The 17,411-nt window shown below is 46.5% G+C and overlaps 2 protein-coding genes across 2 annotated transcripts; both read right to left on the bottom strand.

The window, feature by feature from the left end:
• Positions 1-7,579: 7,579 nt before the first annotated feature.
• On the bottom strand, positions 7,580-9,526 carry LOC123149910 (chaperone protein ClpB1-like). The gene is made up of 6 exons (XM_044569701.1): positions 9,112-9,526; positions 8,917-9,023; positions 8,476-8,813; positions 8,135-8,393; positions 7,862-8,059; positions 7,580-7,732 (listed from the first exon to the last, which is right to left on the bottom strand). The coding sequence occupies exons 1-6, from the start codon at positions 9,524-9,526 to the stop codon at positions 7,580-7,582; spliced, it is 1,470 nt and encodes a 489-aa protein (XP_044425636.1).
• A 1,660-nt stretch (positions 9,527-11,186) lies between these two features.
• On the bottom strand, positions 11,187-12,810 carry LOC123152874 (chaperone protein ClpB1-like). The gene is made up of 5 exons (XM_044572271.1): positions 12,688-12,810; positions 12,265-12,602; positions 11,911-12,181; positions 11,611-11,808; positions 11,187-11,363 (listed from the first exon to the last, which is right to left on the bottom strand). The coding sequence occupies exons 1-5, from the start codon at positions 12,784-12,786 to the stop codon at positions 11,187-11,189; spliced, it is 1,083 nt and encodes a 360-aa protein (XP_044428206.1). The 5' UTR covers positions 12,787-12,810.
• Positions 12,811-17,411: the final 4,601 nt, after the last annotated feature.

The raw sequence follows: 17,411 nt of genomic DNA, 5'->3' as shown, positions 1-17,411 counted from the left end.
TGAATAGGCGTAGAGTTAGATGGAAAGGAACCATGACCGACATGAGTAATGGGAAGGGAAGACCCGTCCCCAACAGTGATACGACATGCGGTAGAAACTGGAAATATGGAATTGAGGTTACCAGGGTTGGAAGTCATGTGGGTGGTAGCCCCGGAGTCCATATACCAGTCGCCGCCTCCGGTGTACATGTTGGGTGTAGGGGCGGAGTGAAGCGCCGCAAGGAGAGCCAGATCCCAAGGGGCCGACAGGAGTGCGGCGGCCGCGGCCGGAGGGGCGGCGTAGCCAGGCATGGCCGCGGCGGCGTACGGAGGTGCCGCGACGGGGTAGCCACCCGGGGCGGCGAGCAGCGCCTGATGCGCACCGGGGCGGGGGCCGAAGATCCCAGCCGGGACGGGGGCCCGCGGCACGGGCATCGTGTACGCATGGACCACCCCCATCCAAGGGTTGGTCACGTCGGCCCAGCGGGCGGGGGTAGCTGCTGCTGCTACGGCTGCCCCCCCCCCCCCCCGCCGTCGTGCTGTTGCTGCTGCTTCTTGCCGCGGCGCCCCCCGTGGCGGCGATTAGGGGCAGGGGCGGCGGCTGGTAGACGGGCGGCGGTGGCGCCTGGAAGTACGACGTCGGCGGCGGTGGCGGAGGCCGCGGTGGCTGCAGCATCGTGGGAGGAGCGGCGCAGAAGGTGCCCGCCGCGAGAGCCGTGTGCGTGGCCCGGGACTTCACCATCTTCATCCTCCTCTCCTCCAACCGAAGATAAGCCACGACCCGAGGAAAGGTCGGGTCCGGGAGGAACGTGAGGTTGGAGGCCGCGTTGCTGAACTCCTCGTTGAGACCGGCGGTTAGCATGCTGAGGAGGAGGTCGTCAGAGACCCGCTCCCCGAGGTCGCGAAGTTCATCAGCAATAATCGTCAATGGACGAGTCAAGCTGATGGCAGCCAAAAAATTTCTGCTAAAGAAACACGCGGCGCTGGAGGGCATTGTCGAGGAAGAGCACGTTCAGCTTCGCCCACACCGTCTGCGCGTCATCGGTGTTGCAAACGATGGTGTGGAAGATGTCCTTGGAGATGGTTTGGTACAGCCAGCGAGTGATGGTGGCGTCGATGGTCAGCCAGTCGACATCCGCGAACATGAGGTTGGAGTGACAAATCCTAATCTCGATCTATGCCAACCCAACAAAACAGCTTCGAAGATACATGTAGAATATATTTATAATCACACAGTTACGTTATGACGTTTGATAGCACACAAGGCATTCCTCCGGTATCCGGGAGTTGCATAATCTCATAGTCAAAGCAATATGTATAAGTCATGAAGAAAGCAATAGCAATAAAACTTAATGATCATTATGCTAAGCAAACAGATGGGTCTTGTCCATCACATCATTCTCCTAACGATGTGATCTCGTTCATCAAATGACAACACATGTCTATGCTTAGGAAACTTAACCATCTTTGATTAACGAGCTAGTCTAGTACAGACTTACTAGGAACACTGTGTTTTGTCCATGTATCCACACATGTATCAAGTTTCTGGTTAATACAACCCTAGCATGAATAATAGACATTTATCATGATATAAGGAAATATAAATAACAACTTTATTATTGCCTCTAGTGCATATTTTCTTCACTGATTTTTTCTCTTCACTAGAGAGAAAGTCTTCATTTTTTCTTTGTGTGCATGTGTCCCTTGCTTATTGCGTCCTAACCATGGATAATCTTCATCACTTAACAGGATGCTTGAGTCAGTCTTCACTATGAAGGGAGGAATTTCATGAAACTTTTCATAATCTTCAGACATGTCTTTCTTGTCCTCCACTCCCACGATATTTCTTTTCCCTGAAAGAACTATGTGGTGCTTTGGCTCATCGTATTATGTATTTGTTTCCTTATCTTTTCTTTTTTCTCGGTTTGATAGACATGTTCTTCACATAGAAAACTTGCGACACATCATTGGCTAGGGCGAATGGTTTGTCTGTGTACCTAAGATTGTTGAGATCCACTGTTGTCATTCCGTACTGTGGGTCTACATGTACCCCGCCTCCTGTCCGATTGACCAATGCACCGAAACAAGGGGGGCTTAAATTACGTCCATAGTAAAGTTCCCATATCTCCCCTATGTACCCATAATACGTGTCCTTTGCCCTATTGGTGTTTGCTGAATCAAAGCGGACACCATTGTTTTGGTGGGGGCTCTTTTTATCTTGGGCAACCATGTAAAATGTATTCCCATTTATCTCGTATCCTTAGAAAGTCAATACAGTCGAAGATGGTGTCGTGGCCAACAAGTACAACTCATCTCCAACAGTGTTGTTACCCATGAGATGTGTCTACAACCAACCGCCGAAAGTTCTCATGTGTTCACGTGTAATCCAGTCATTAGACTACTCCGGGTGTTTGGAGCGTAAAATATTCTTGTGTTCATTGACATACGAGGCCACCAAGGCAGAATATTGTGGAACTGTGTAGTGTTCTTGCACCCAAGAATGCCCGTCCCTACATATTATTGAATCCGCTCCTAGCGTGCCTTTTCCACTTAGTCTACCATCATGCCACGATTGAGGAACACCAATCGGCTTAAGGTCAGGAATAAAGTCAACACAAAACGCAATTACCTCCTATGTTTCATGGCCCTTGGAGATTCTACCTTCTAGCCTAGCATAGTTACGAACATATTTCTTTAAGACTCCCATGAACCTCTCAAAAGGGAACATGTTGTGTAGAAATACAGGACCCAGAATGGCAATCTCGTCAACTAGGTAAACTAGGACGTGCATCATAAGATTGAAGAAGGATGGTGGGAACACCAACTTGAAACTAACAAGACACTAGACCAAATCATTTTGTAACCTTCGTAGGATTTCTGGATCGATTACCTTCTGAGAAATTGCATTGAGGAATGCACATAACTTCACAATGGCTAATCAAACATTTTCTGGTAGAAGCCTCCTCAATGCAATCGGAAACAGTTGTGTCATAATCACGTGGCACTGATGAGACTTTAGGTTCTGGAATTTTATCTCTAGCATATTTATTATTCCCTTTTATATTGGACAAGAAGCCAGACGGGACCTTGATACTGAGCAAGCATTCAAAAAAATCTCCTTCCCTGCTTTGGTAAGAGCTTAGCTGGCAGGACCTTAATACTGCTTTGGATGTGCATGCCGTCTTTTCATTCATACATTGCTGGTCCTCCCGTGCCTTCGGTGTATCTTTTGTCTTCCCATACACGCCCAAGAAGCCTAGGAGGTTCACACGAAGATTCTTCATCACGTGCATCACGTTGATTGCAGAGCGGACCTCTTGGTTATTCCAATAGGATAGGTCCCAAAATATAGATTTCCTCTTCCACATGGGTGCATGTCCATCAGCGTCATTCGGAACAGATTGTCCGCCAGGACCCTTTCCAAAGATTGCTCTTAAATCCTTTACCATATCAAATATATCATCACTAGTACAGAGGACATGCTTCTTCCGGTGATCTGCCTCACCTTTGAAATGGAGCTTGGAGAGGAGAAAGCTTAAGTGCGGCTCGAGCATTTCACCGAACACCTCATGTGCATAGAAGGTGAGAATAGAGTAACACACACCTCCACCACGCTGCCTGGCCAAATAAACAGAGGAGAGGGCGGGCAGGTGCGGGGTATATATAGGCATTTTTTAGTCTCGGTTGGTGTTTAGAACTGGGACTAATGACTGACCTTTAGTCCCAGTTCCAAACACCAACCGGGACTAAAGGGGTTGCGCGAGGAGCGAGGCCCTTTAGTCCCAGTTGGTGGCTGGAACCGGGACTGGTGCCTGCCGAGGCCCGGCCAGCGTCCTTGCCGCTCGAACCGGGACTGATGCATGCATTAGTCCCGGTTCATAAGTCGACCGGGACTGTTGCTCTGATCTGGCAAAAACCAATGCCCAGTTTTCTACTAGTGCATGCAGGCAACGACAACGACCACACCAACCCGCTATTGCCATGCTTTCGGAGCCATCCTTGCCTAGTCACACAGCTGCCCTAGCGATAGGCGGCCCATGTGCTTGGAACTGGGACATGTATCCTGCGCCCGTATCTCCCTTGGGATGGGGGCATGTGCCAGCCTAGTCGGTCCCTTCTGTGGACGAATCTACCCTGGGATCGAGGTCGACAACGCCAGCACCTGGATCTTCTCCTCCACAGGCTGGAGCATCTACACCAAGCCCTCCTGTGGACCCTCCTCTACCACCGCGAACACAACTACAGAAGGGAGTAATGTCCAGAATTAATTATATTTTTTGTCAAATATGGTTTATCTTGTATGGCAGGTGAACATACTAAACTATCAGATGCTCTTGCTAATAATAGGTGGAAGAGATCTATGAATGATGAGTACATGGCCTTGCAATGAAATAAAATGTGGTATCTGGTTCCTCCTTGACAAGGTTACAACTTGATTGACTGCAAGTGGGTGTACCACATTAAAAAGAAGTCAGATGGCACCATAGATCGCTACAAGGCAAGGCTTGTGGCAAAGGGCTTTAAGCAAAGGTATGGCTTGGATTATGAGGACACTTTCAGTCGTGTCATTAAAACTGCAACTATTCTCCTTGTGCCATCTATTGCTATGTACAGGGGATGGAGCCACTGGTAGAAAAAGGGCCTTTAGTCCCGGTTCGTAAGGGCCTTTAGTCCCGGTTCTGGAACCGGGACTAAAGTGTCGGTACTAATGCCCTGACCCTTTAGTCCCGGTTCAATCCAGAACCGGGACTAAAGGCCCTCCACGTGGCCGGTCCACCTTTAGTCCCGGTTGGTAACACCAACCCGGTACTAAAGGAAATTTTCTGATGTTTTTTTGAATTTTTTTTTTGAAATTTTTTTATTTTCAAATTTCTGAATTATTTTAACCTCTAATCTCTAATCACCCCTCATCACTGCTCAATTTAATCTCTAATCACCCCTCATCATTCCAAATCATCTCACTTCCCGAACGGTCACCCATCCTCTCACTACTCCAGCCTGAGCACGCTTAACTTCCGGGTTCTATTCTCCCTCGTTTCCAAGTCTGCACTTGTTGTTTTCGTGACAATAGTAAGATGTCAATCCTATTAACCCTCAGAAATTTAGCTTGAGCATGAAGTCACATATTTCACTGTTTGAGTTTAAAACTATTGTTCTAAAAAACAATAATTTTTTAGTAACACTAATATTTCTTGAATAAGTAGTTTGACCATAGTTTGACCACAGTTTGACCATAGTTTGACCAGATTTGACCAAAATTCAAAGAAGGTGAAATAATTATTTAATAACACTAATATTCTTGAATAATTATTTAGTAACACTAATACTTCTTGAATAAGTAGTTTGACCATAGTTTGACCAGATTTACTGAAAATTTAAAAAAACTGAAATTTGAGCATAACTTTTTTTCTTTTGGAATTTGAGGATTCTAGAAATTTGCAGCAGGCCGTAGGCCGTCTCCATCGGATGTAACTTTTCAAGTAGATGATTTTTCATATAAAAAACTTTTTAATCCGAGTTCGTATGCAAAAGTTATGCCCATTTTACAAATTCCAGAGAGATTTTGCAAATAAAGTCAAAATTCACATTTGCAAATTTTCCCAACAACTAGACCACATATCACATGGAAACTTATTTTCTTTTATTTTTTTGACATTTCCATCATTTTCTTTTTTTTTTTTTAAAACTGAAAAGGCGATCCACAGGGGGGGGGTTATAGTTTGAAAATGGGACCTTTAGTACCGGTTCGTGGCACGAACCGGGACTAAAGGTCTCATCCCCATTAGTCCCGGTTCGTGCCTCAAACCGGGACTAAAGGTCTAATCTTTAGTCCCGGTTTGTGGCACGAACCGGGACCAATGGTTGTGGGCCAGGAGCGAGGCCCATTGGTCCCAGTTCATCCCACCAACCGGGACCAAAAGGTATAAATGAACCGGGACTAATGCCTTAGCCGCACGAACCGGGACCAATGCTCACATTAGTCCCGGTTCTAGACTGAACCGGGACTAATGGGCTGAGCCGGCCTGGACCATAGCCCTGTTTTCTACTAATGAGCCTTAGACAGCTAGATGTTCATAACGCGTCTCTTCATGGTGTTCTAGAAGAAGATGTGTACATCAAGCAACCTCATGTGTTTGAAGATAAAAATAAACCTTTTTCATGTCTGCATGCTTCATAAATCTTTATATGGGTTGAAACAAGGCCCCAGAGCATGGTATTCAAGGCTGAGTTTGAATCTTCAAGCATTGTCACTGCTTCATCCATATAAAGATTTATAAAGCATGCTCTGGGGCCTTGTTTATCTATACCAAACTGCAAATATCCATTTTTATTCTCATATATGTTGATGATATCATTATCACTGCTTCATCTAATGAGGCAATAAGAAAGTTTCTTAAGGTTTTAGGTTCTGAATTTGCTCTAAGGGATTTGGGAGATTTGCATTTACTTTTGGGCATTGAGGTTAAGAATAATAATGGCCTTCATCTATCTCAAGCCAAATATGCAACTGAGTTGTTGAACATGATTGGCATGCAAAACTAAAAACCTTCACCAACACCATTGTCTAGTTCAGATTCTTTGTCACTGACAGAGGGAGAACTCCTGGATCAGGAGGATATCACTAGTTATAGAAGCATAGTTGGTGGTCTTCAGTACTTGACCCTTACTAGACTTGGAATTTCATTTGCAGTTAATAAAGCGTGTATGTTTCTTCATGCACCCATCACATCTCATTGGACAGCAGCCAAACGAATTTCGGGGTATGTGAAGAGCACGTTGACTCTTGGTCTCACACTCAGTAAATCATCATCTACTATTATCAGTACATTTTCTGATGCTGACTGGGCCGGCTATGTGGATGATAGAAGGTCCACTGGTGGGTTTGCTATATTCTATGGATCAAATTTAATCTCTTGGTGTGCAAAGAAACATGCAACAATTTTCAGGTCAGGTACAGAAGTAGAATCCAAAGAATTAGCAAATGCTACAACAGAAATTATTTGGGGCCAATCTATATTGAGAGAACTTAGAATTGTGCAAACACAACCTCCTTGTCTCTGGTGTGATAACCTTGGTGCTCCTTATTTGTCTGCCAACCCAGTTTTCCATGCCAGGACCTAGCATATTGAGATAGATTTTCACTTTGCCAGAGAATGAGTTGCAAATAAATAGTTAGAGGTCAGATATATTCCTTCAAAGGATCAGTTTGAAGATGGATTCATAAAAGCATTGCCTACTAGAAGCTTTAAAGAATTCAGACGTAATCTCAACTTAGTGTAGTTGTGATAAGGGTGAGTGTTGTCAATATTATGTAACTCACGTATGTATGTCACGAGTCATTGTTTGGCCGTGGTCACACATGTAGACTAGGGGTAGTTGGGGATTTTCCAGTTTATCTTCTTATCTCTCTATTCCTCCCGTGTATATCTGTAACCCACGAGACTTGGCTCTCGCACATATCAATAAATACATCACGGGCTCCTCTGTATAGGAGTTGAGACTCTTCATGATACTTTGAAAATCACATCGCTACATAAGAATGGTACTTCTGGTTCTACAATACTTGGTACAATACTTTGAAAATCTACCATCTCCTTGTTCTACAATACTTGGTACTTCAACCCTCTCTTATCGTCACTGGCATCTATGGAGATCGTTGAGCCTTTACATGCTTCTCTATTAACTAACATATTTGAAAGAATTATCATCACATGCTTTCGTACCCACATCTTTATATTCCTCGCACCGTGCACCTATGAGCATACAAGAAGGATGCATGGGTTACCAAGTCATACAAACAAGTCCTGAAATAAACATTTTCCGTTAAAAACTAGATATTACATCTTTCTTGTGGTGTGATTGTAGTAAGTAGCTATGCTTACCATATCGTGTGATTCCGACAAAATGACTTCCATGGCGGCATCTGTCACAGATAGAGAAACACATTTATTTGCCATCATGGCAACAATACTCTTCATTTGAATGTTCACAATTTCCCTCAATTTGTTGTGTGAAAGCGGCTCAAATATCGCAATCTCGCTTAATCTGTTGATAAGATCAGGCTTGAAGCATTTCTCAATCTGCATGAATAAGTATTATGTGACAATCAATCACTAAGGACTTTACAAGGGACAGTATGGGTCTGATTTACATACCTCTTTCATGAGAAGATCACGTGCATTTTCCATCGCCACTTCAGCTGATAGGTGCTCTGATCCTAGATTTGAGCTTATAATAATGATTGTATTCTTGAAATCTACATCTCGTCCTTTGCCATCAACCAACATACCATCATTGAGGAGTTGAACAAAAACCTTGAGTATTGAGGGGTTTGCCTTATCCACCTCGTCAAAAAGGATAACACTATATGGCCGGCGCCTGACAATCTCAGTGAGTTGTCCCTCTTCTTCATAGCTTTAGGAAGTTAAATTAAAAGGTGAGACATGATGATGAAGCATAAAAAAGAATACACTTGCAACAAGTTTACAAGTCAAACCTTCGAGGTCCTCCAATGAGACGCGACAAAGATCCACTCTCAGCATATTCAGACATGTCAAAATGAACTAACATTTTCTCATTACTAAATAGCTTCTCGGCAAGAGCTTTAGCAAGTTCTGTCTTTCCAACACCAATCGAGCCCAAAAAGAGGAAAGAACATATCGGTTGACCTGCTTTATCAATGCCGACCCTAGAACGTAGCACTGCTTGTGCAACCAAACTAAGTGCTTCATTCTGTCCAACTACTCGCTCATGAAGTCTATCTATTAGACGAGTCAGTTTTTCCTCCTCTTGATCAAGTGTAGTGATAGGAATTCCAGTCCACCGGCTCACAATCTTCATACAAGATTAGAAAATGGTAACTAAGAGCATAATAATGAAATAGTAGAAGCTACTGAGACATGAGATGAATGACCTGTGTGACATGGCCTGGACCAACCAGTATCTCCCCCGGTGCATTTATTTCTCTTTGTTTGCTTACACGCAACTTTACCGCAGTGCACGCCTCGTCCATGAGATCAATTGCTTTATCAGGAAATATGCGACCTGGAACAAAAAAGTTCACAATTTTCTTCAAGATGCACCAATTTAAAAGAGTAGACCAAATAATTTCTCGACGATTTCACAAACGTACCGGTAATATAACGGGCAGCAAGCTCTACAGCGGCAACAAGAGCCTCGTTGTCGATTTCCACGCCATGGTGCTCTTGGTACTTCTGCTTCAGCCCCCGCAGGATGGCAATGGTCGTTTGCAAGCTCGGCTCCCCGATTTCAACCTTTTGGAACCGCCGCTCGAACGCCACATCCTGCTCAATATACCTGTAATACTCCTGAGAGGTGGTAGCACCAATGCAGCGGAGGCGACCACGGGTCAACGCCGGCTTGAGGATGTTGGCGGTGTCCGCGGTGCCGCTTCGATCGCCTGCGCCAATGAGCATGTGCATCTCGTCGATGAAGAGGATCAATTTACTGCCTTCGTCCTCGGCCTGCTTGATGGCCTCCTTCAAGCGCTGCTTGAACATGCCGCGCAGGGTGGTCCTGGCGATCATTGCCCCGACACCGAGCACCCCGACGCGCGCTCCAACGAGAAGGTCGGGGACCGTCCCGGCAGCAATGTGTTGGGCTAGGCCCTCGACGATGGCCGTCTTGCCGACTCACGCGGCTCCGACGAGCGCGGCGCAATTCTTGGTCCGGCGGCAGAGGATGCACACAGGGTTTAGCGATTGATTACTTCACACCCGGAGAAACCGAGAAACTAAATGAACTTTTTTCACGTGCACACAGGGATTTGTTTGCACATATAATTCTCACTAACTTTAAATGCATACTATTTTTTCCCGTGGCAACGCACGGGCATATGTGCTAGTTAGTTCTTATAGGAGGTAGCACCATGTGGTCAAAGTTTCGCTGCTCCAAGGGGAGATTATTCGACCTAACTTTTTCATAACAAACCGAGAAAAAAAACTGCAACCCAAACAAGATTTTTTTGTTTCTCTGGCACGACAACAAATGACCATATCATATTATGGAATCAATTTGTGTCATATTATTCTTGATGTTTTGCCTGATGTGTGAACTATTCCACGAGGGTTGTGAGACTTTTTCTATTTACCATGCACATTACTGAGGTCGTAGTTCGTCATATCGTCTCCTTGCCTAAGAATCACATATCAACAGCATGGCTTGGCTTTTCTCAAAATACACGGCATTGCTTGGCTTTTCTCAAAAATACACAGCATTGCCTGACTCTTTAGTAACAAGTGACACTTGTCTTACTAAAAGTTGCTACAATACCTTAATTAGGGAACAAATTGAAAAATAGAGAGCTAAAGTACTCGTCAAACTATCATGAATTATTTGTACGTGTGCTTCCTTGCAAAAAAAGAACCTTTTTGTTCGACACCTTAGGCGTTTTCAAATGCCTTGCAGTATCTGTGGTGCCAAGGGCGGAGCTAACATGTATATCGTCTTTAAACTAACGAAATACTCTTGCCTTGATCCTCACGTTCTAGTCCATGATTTGTTCACATCGTGATCAATAGTAGACTGACAAAAGATAAATAGAGATGTGGACTGAAACAAAGTGTTCAACGCTTCTCCTCAGCCTAGGTAACTAATGGGCTTCCTCTTCTTCCCTCCCCGGTCATACACGTAAGGCGGATGATGCTCCTGTATGGTGCACCGTGGCGTTCATCTTCCACCCAGATGCCGCCACTTGGCCCAAAGGGTGTATTGTTGCGCCGGGTCAGCAAGCACGCGCGGAGGTCGGTCTGCAAACTTTAGTTACTTGATCCTGGGAGCAGTGGCTTGTGAAGGACAAACGCTTCCACTTCGCCATGGGCAGCAGATACTTGCCCGATTATGCACCCAAAAAGGATTGAGTTGTTGAGTCAGCTCAAACTGAGGCTTAACTGATTGGTTTAATTTCTATTTTTATTTACAGAAAAAACCGTTAGCATGCATTTGATCATTTCCTGTCTACTGAAATATAAATCTAAAGCAAACATAATAAACTATAAACCTGGGTAGATCAGTAACAACCCACATATTTAGTCCAACATGTCAGCTGCCGCTATATATTCATGTTCATCTTCTTTTTTCGTCTTGTTATAGGAGTGACTTCTACAACATATCTTCTTTTCAATAAAAAACAACATTATCCCCAGGTGGTTCAACCTCCTTTTCAAAAAAAAAACAATATATCTCCCCTCACGGATCTCCCATCTCCTGCTCATTCAGGACTTGATACTTCAACCCCCTCCTATCATCCCTAGCATCAATGGAGATCGTTGAGCCCTTACACACTTCCCCATTGACCAACATATTTGAAAGAATTGCTGTCACATGCTTCCGCATCCACCTCTTTAAAGGCCTTGCGCCGAACCCCTATAAGCATTCAGGAACGATGGGTTAGGGAGACATATAATTTCTTCATTAGTCAATTCAACTTGCCCACTAGCCTGAGAATGATAATGTGATGCTACTCTATGGTTTACATCATATTTACTCAAAAGAGCCTCCAATAAGTTTTTTTCATTTTTAAAACTGGATATTAGATCTTTATCTTGTGGTGATTGTGATAAGAAGCTATGCTTCTCGTAAATAAAAAAGAGATAGAAGAAGGTATGCTTACTGTGTCATGTGATTCCGATAAAATTACTTCCAAGGCGGCATCAGTCACACATAAAGAAAATCCCTTATTAGCCATCATTGCAACGATTCTCTTAATTTGGATATTTGCAATCTCCCTAAGTTCGTTGCGTGAAAGCGGTTCAAATATTGCAATTTCACTCAGTCTATTGATAAGACTAGGCTTGAAGCATTTCTCAACCTGCATGAACAAGTATTATATATGATTATCATTCACTGATGGCATTTTTTTGTGAAAAATCATCAATGAGATTACAAGGGAGATAATTTGGGATATACGGACCTCTTTCATGAGAAGATCACGTGCATTTTCCATTGTGCTTTCTCCGGTCAATCCATTTGACAGGTGCTCTGATCCTAGATTTGAAGTCATAATGATGATTGTATTCTTGAAATCTACATTCCGTCCTTTTCCATCAATCAACATACCATCATCGAGGAGTTGAGTAAAAACATTGATAATCGAGGAATTTGCCTTATCCACCTCATCAAAAAGGATAACACTATATGGTTGGCGCCTGACTTTCTCTGAGAGTTGTCCCTCTCCTTCATAGCTTTAGTAAGTGAAACCAAGACGTGAGGCATGATGATGAAGTGCCAAAAAGAAACACATACGCAAAAAGCGTACGAGTTATACCTTCGAGATCCTCCAATGAGATGCGACAACGATCCACTATCAGCATACTCGGACATGTCAAAGCGAACTAACATCTTCTCGTTGTTAAATGGCTTCTCGGCAAGTGCTTTGGCAAGCTCTGTCTTTCCAACACCGGTCGAGCCCAAAAAGAGGAAAGAACATATAGGTTGATCAAATTTATCAAGACCTACCCCAGAACTTAACACTGCTTGCGCAACCAAATTAACTGCTTCATTCTGGCCAACAACCCGCTCATGCAATCTATCTATTAAATGGGCCAGCTTTTCCTCGCCTTGATCAAGTGTGGTGACAGGAATTCTAGTCCATCGGCTCACAACCTTCAAACAGTATTAGAAAATGGTAATTAAGAGCATATAATAATGAAATAATAGAAAGTATTCAGAATATGTGATTAGGAATGACCTGCGTGACGTGAGCTGGACCAACGACTAGCTCGCCCGGTGCATTTATTTCTCTTTGTTTGCTGGCGTGCAACTTTACGGTAGTGCATGCCTGGTCCATGAGATCAATTGCTTTATCAGGAAATTTACGGGGGCCCGCGGCACGGGCATCGTGTACGCATGGACCACCCCCATCCAAGGGTTGGTCACGTCGGCCCAGCGGGCGGGGGTAGCTGCTGCTGCTACGGCTGCCCCCCCCCCCCCCCCCCCCCGCCGTCGTGCTGTTGCTGCTGCTTCTTGCCGCGGCGCCCCCCGTGGCGGCGATTAGGGGCAGGGGCGGCGGCTGGTAGACGGGCGGCGGTGGCGCCTGGAAGTACGACGTCGGCGGCGGTGGCGGAGGCCGCGGTGGCTGCAGCATCGTGTGAGGAGCGGCGCAGAAGGTGCCCGCCGCGAGAGCCGTGTGCGTGGCCCGGGACTTCACCATCTTCATCCTCCTCTCCTCCAACCGAAGATAAGCCACGACCCGAGGAAAGGTCGGGTCCGGGAGGAACGTGAGGTTGGAGGCCGCGTTGCTGAACTCCTCGTTGAGACCGGCGGTTAGCATGCTGAGGAGGAGGTCGTCAGAGACCCGCTCCCCGAGGTCGCGAAGTTCATCAGCAATAATCGTCAATGGACGAGTCAAGCTGATGGCAGCCAAAAAAATTCTGCTGAAGAAACACGCGGCGCTGGAGGGCATTGTCGAGGAAGAGCACGTTCAGCTTCGCCCACACCGTCTGCGCGTCATCGGTGTTGCAAACGATGGTGTGGAAGATGTCCTTGGAGATGGTTTGGTACAGCCAGCGAGTGATGGTGGCGTCGATGGTCAGCCAGTCGACATCCGCGAACATGAGGTTGGAGTCGACAGAGCCATCGACGTGATCGATGAGGTGGTACTCGCGGAAGACGAGAGAGAAGTACGTCTTACAGGCGTAGTAGGTGGAGTTGGCGTAGTCAAGGACGACGGGCACGCGGGCGAAGATGTCGAGATCGCGGACGACTTCCACCGGGGGAGGGGCCGGACCTTCGAAGGGGTTGGAGGGAAGGGAGGCGACGGCATGGGGAGAGGCCATGGATGCGGCGTGGAAACCAAGGAAGGGTGGTTGCGGCGCGGCTGGGTAGGAGGTGGCGATTGGAGTGGGAGGGGCGATTGGGAGATGGGGAGATCGGGTGGGTGGTGGTGGCTCGGGAGGGAGAGGGGTGGTGGCGGCGGCTCGGGAGGGAGAAGGATGCGGCTCGGGAGAGGGAGAGGGATGGGGATGGGGAGGCGCACGCGGCGGCGGGGTGAAGATGCGGCGGCGGCGCGGGTAGATGGCGACGGCGGCAGCGATGTGCTGCGGCGGCGGCGGCTAGGAGCGGAAGCTAGGGTTGGATCGGAAGGGAAACTGATACCATGTTGAAGGCAAAGCACCTCTCGATATATTGATCGGGTGCACGGTGCACGTATATATGGGTACAAGGGCAGTCCTCAGCCTCATCTATACAAGGAAACTAGAGGTGGGGCCGGTAGGAGATTATCCTAACAGATACATGCACATATATGTTCAACAGTCGGTGGTGAGGGGGGTCGCCGGATCCACGCGCGTGGATCGTTTTTACTCTTTTGTAGTCTAGTTTTTTAGGTTGTTCATCGTCTTGGCTTCAGCGGCAACGATCACGGCGCTGAATAAAGATTCTTCGGATCCTTCCCTGACGAGGCCATCAATCCTATGGTTGGGGATGAATTTGGAAACTAGTATGTTCAAGCAAGGATGGCGTAGAGATGGCGGCATTCTCGTGGTGGAGTATGTCCACGGGCTCCGCCGTTGCGACGGCGTTTTCTCTAGCGTCGGCGCGGATCTTGGGAGGTAGTTCAGGAGCGGATGCAGATTGTGGTGTGCATCGACGACAGCTGGAAGACGGAACGTATGCTGGGTTCGTGGTTCGTGGATGGCGGGTATGGTTTCCTCCTTCGGTGTCTTAGTCATGGTGGGGTGCCAGATCTGGAGTTTGATGATGTGTCCGGGGTGTTGCCCCGGTCTGATTCGTTCAACGGCAAGGGCTTCACTTTTGGTGAGCCACCTTGGAGGTCCGCAAAGCTGCATATCAGCGATGGAGTCGCGTTGAGCTCGGACGAGGAGGTGATCGGTCATCCTTTTCTTCGGTGGCTGCTATGGTGGTGCCGGAGGCAGGTGATGGGCGTTGGTATCAACCTGAGAGATGTTCTGCTATCTTTTCAGTTTTGTCATGTCGGTCTTTCCATGATTTGTACTTTAATATTTATGATATGAATGAGACATGCATTACCATGCAAAAAAAAAAAGTTGACTCGAACTACTCCTAGTTCTTGACTCTCGCGTAAACGTATCTGGCATGCAAGCCATGACTTGATGGAAACTGGATTTTTCATCAACTCTAAACAAACTCAAATACATCTTGCCACCAAGTTTCTCCTTCTCCGTCCCTTGGCGGCTAGGGCAAACTCTCCCCTCCACGCTTCGCCGGCGAGCCCGTAGATTCGTGTCCCCTCTGCCTGCCTCTCCAGCGGACGGAGGCAAGGACGGGAATTCCGATGTCTCTACTCTAGTTAGTAGTTTACGTTAGGGTTTTCTAGTCCTCGTAAATGCGGCCCTCAGATGGATGTCGAAGCTTCTTCTTCGAGTTGGTATTTCGGACTCCAAACCTTCTCGCGTTCGTCCATTTGGACATAGTCGATCGAGATCCAGCATAGATTCTTGCCGTCCTCTTGGGACGGTGAGGTTAGGGTTTTTTGCCTTGTGGCGAGATTGATGTCAGGTGTTTCGAATCTATTCAAGAGTTCAACGGCGATGACCACGGCTCCAGGGCACTGGCCCTTAGAGGCACGTGCACGAAGACTTCCCGATTGCCATCGACAAGGCCAAACCAGCTCTGGTAGGGGAACCACGACAACGTCACGTCCCGATGGCGGTAGTGATCGTTCAGTGGTCTCGGAATTTCGATATAATTTCCATTAAGTTTGAGATGCTTTGTACTTTCGGTGAATTTTGATAATAGATCTGGATTTTCACAAAAAAAATCAACTACAGAAGTGCGGATTATTTTCAATAGTCTCACCCTAATTCAAAATTAACACAGCTCGACTTAAACTTTCATGTCCTTGCGACCACGTCTGGAAACAGGCATTGCGCCTCTTGCTCTGCTATGTTTTGCCACCGCGTGAGCTTGGTGGTCGTCCTACAATCGGTTTACACCATACTCCTATTGTACTTGCTTGAAGTTGATTCGTCCTCTACTATCGCACACTTCCCCGTTTCACGACGGTTTGCCCACCACTCTTTTTCGTATGTCGGCATAATGCTTTACCTAGATATGCCACTCGATGATCTTTCTAGAACAAGGCAGCGCACGCACCATCTGACATACATCTGCTCCCACCACGAACAACTGAGTGAAGTCAGGAAGTGCGAGAACTGGTGCTTTGTTGACCAACATGGCACTTCGACTTGTTATGACGCGTTTGGTTGCTCGCGTGATTTTTTGTCACTTTGCATACTTGTCCCAAGTGAGCCTGGTTGAGCTAATGCGGGCAAAAAACCAGCATCTGCATGTTGATTGGTTGCTAGCATCCCCTTTCCTTGCATCGTAGCAACGACTCTATGCACTGTGTTTGGTTGCTCGCACTCGCTGTGCTCATACTAGTGCATGTTGTTCGGTTGCATACAGGCAGAGAGGTGTAGTTACCTTGTACCTTACGTTGTGAGCTTATCGGCTACATCTTACACACGATCACACCAACAAAACAACACTACAATCACAATGAACTGGACGATGATGATGAAGTTCTGCAGCCCAAAGTGTCGATCCGCATTGCAAACTTCAACATTGCATGCCTCCTTGAGGACGGCCTTGGAGTGAGCACCATATGTTGCCCGTCTGCTCTTAAACCCTCCGTGGCAGTTGTTCTTGTAACCTGACACATGTTCATTGCATGTTTTCCATAAACAGTAAACCCCTGGAACCATCCCTCGGAACACCATTGATACATCTCCGACATATATATAATTTTTTATTGTTTCATGCTATTATCATACCACTTTACATATTTTTTGGAAATAATATATATTATTTTTCTAGACTAAACTACTAATCTAGTGTTCAGTACCAGTTCATGTTTTTTTGCATGTTTTTGGTTTCGCAGAAAATCCATATCTAGGAAGGTCCAAACACGATGAAAACTTACGATCATTTTTGTGGAATGCACATGATTCTGGGCGCAAGAATCAACGTAGGATGACCCTCGTGGGCTCCAAGAGCCTAGGGGGTGCCACCTAGGGGCGTGGGGGCCAGGCTTGTGGGCACACTGTGAAGCTTCTAGAGCTTTCCTTCGGACACAAGGAAGATAATTATGAGAAACAAATCGTGTTCAAATTTTAGCCTGATCAGAGTTACGTAACTCTGCCCACTTAATAAACGGTATTCGTCCAGAAAACCCTAGGGGAAACAGAGAAGAAAATGGAGAGAGAAATCCAATATTGGAGGGGCTCCCACCCTCCAGGAGACATGGTGGCAAGGACCAGAGGGGAACCCTTCTCCCATATAGGGGGAATGCCAAGCAAGAAGAAGAAGGAGGGGAGATCTCCCCCCCCCCCTCTCTCTCGGTGGTGCCAAAGCACCGCTGGGGGAACCACCGTGATGACAATCATCTCCAAGAACACCGCCATCTTCAGCACACCTCCATCACCTTCCTCC

Source organism: Triticum aestivum, chromosome 7A, assembly GCF_018294505.1.
Source record: "Triticum aestivum cultivar Chinese Spring chromosome 7A, IWGSC CS RefSeq v2.1, whole genome shotgun sequence".
Lineage (NCBI taxonomy): Eukaryota > Viridiplantae > Streptophyta > Magnoliopsida > Poales > Poaceae > Triticum > Triticum aestivum.
This window is presented reverse-complemented; position numbering and strand designations above follow the sequence as displayed.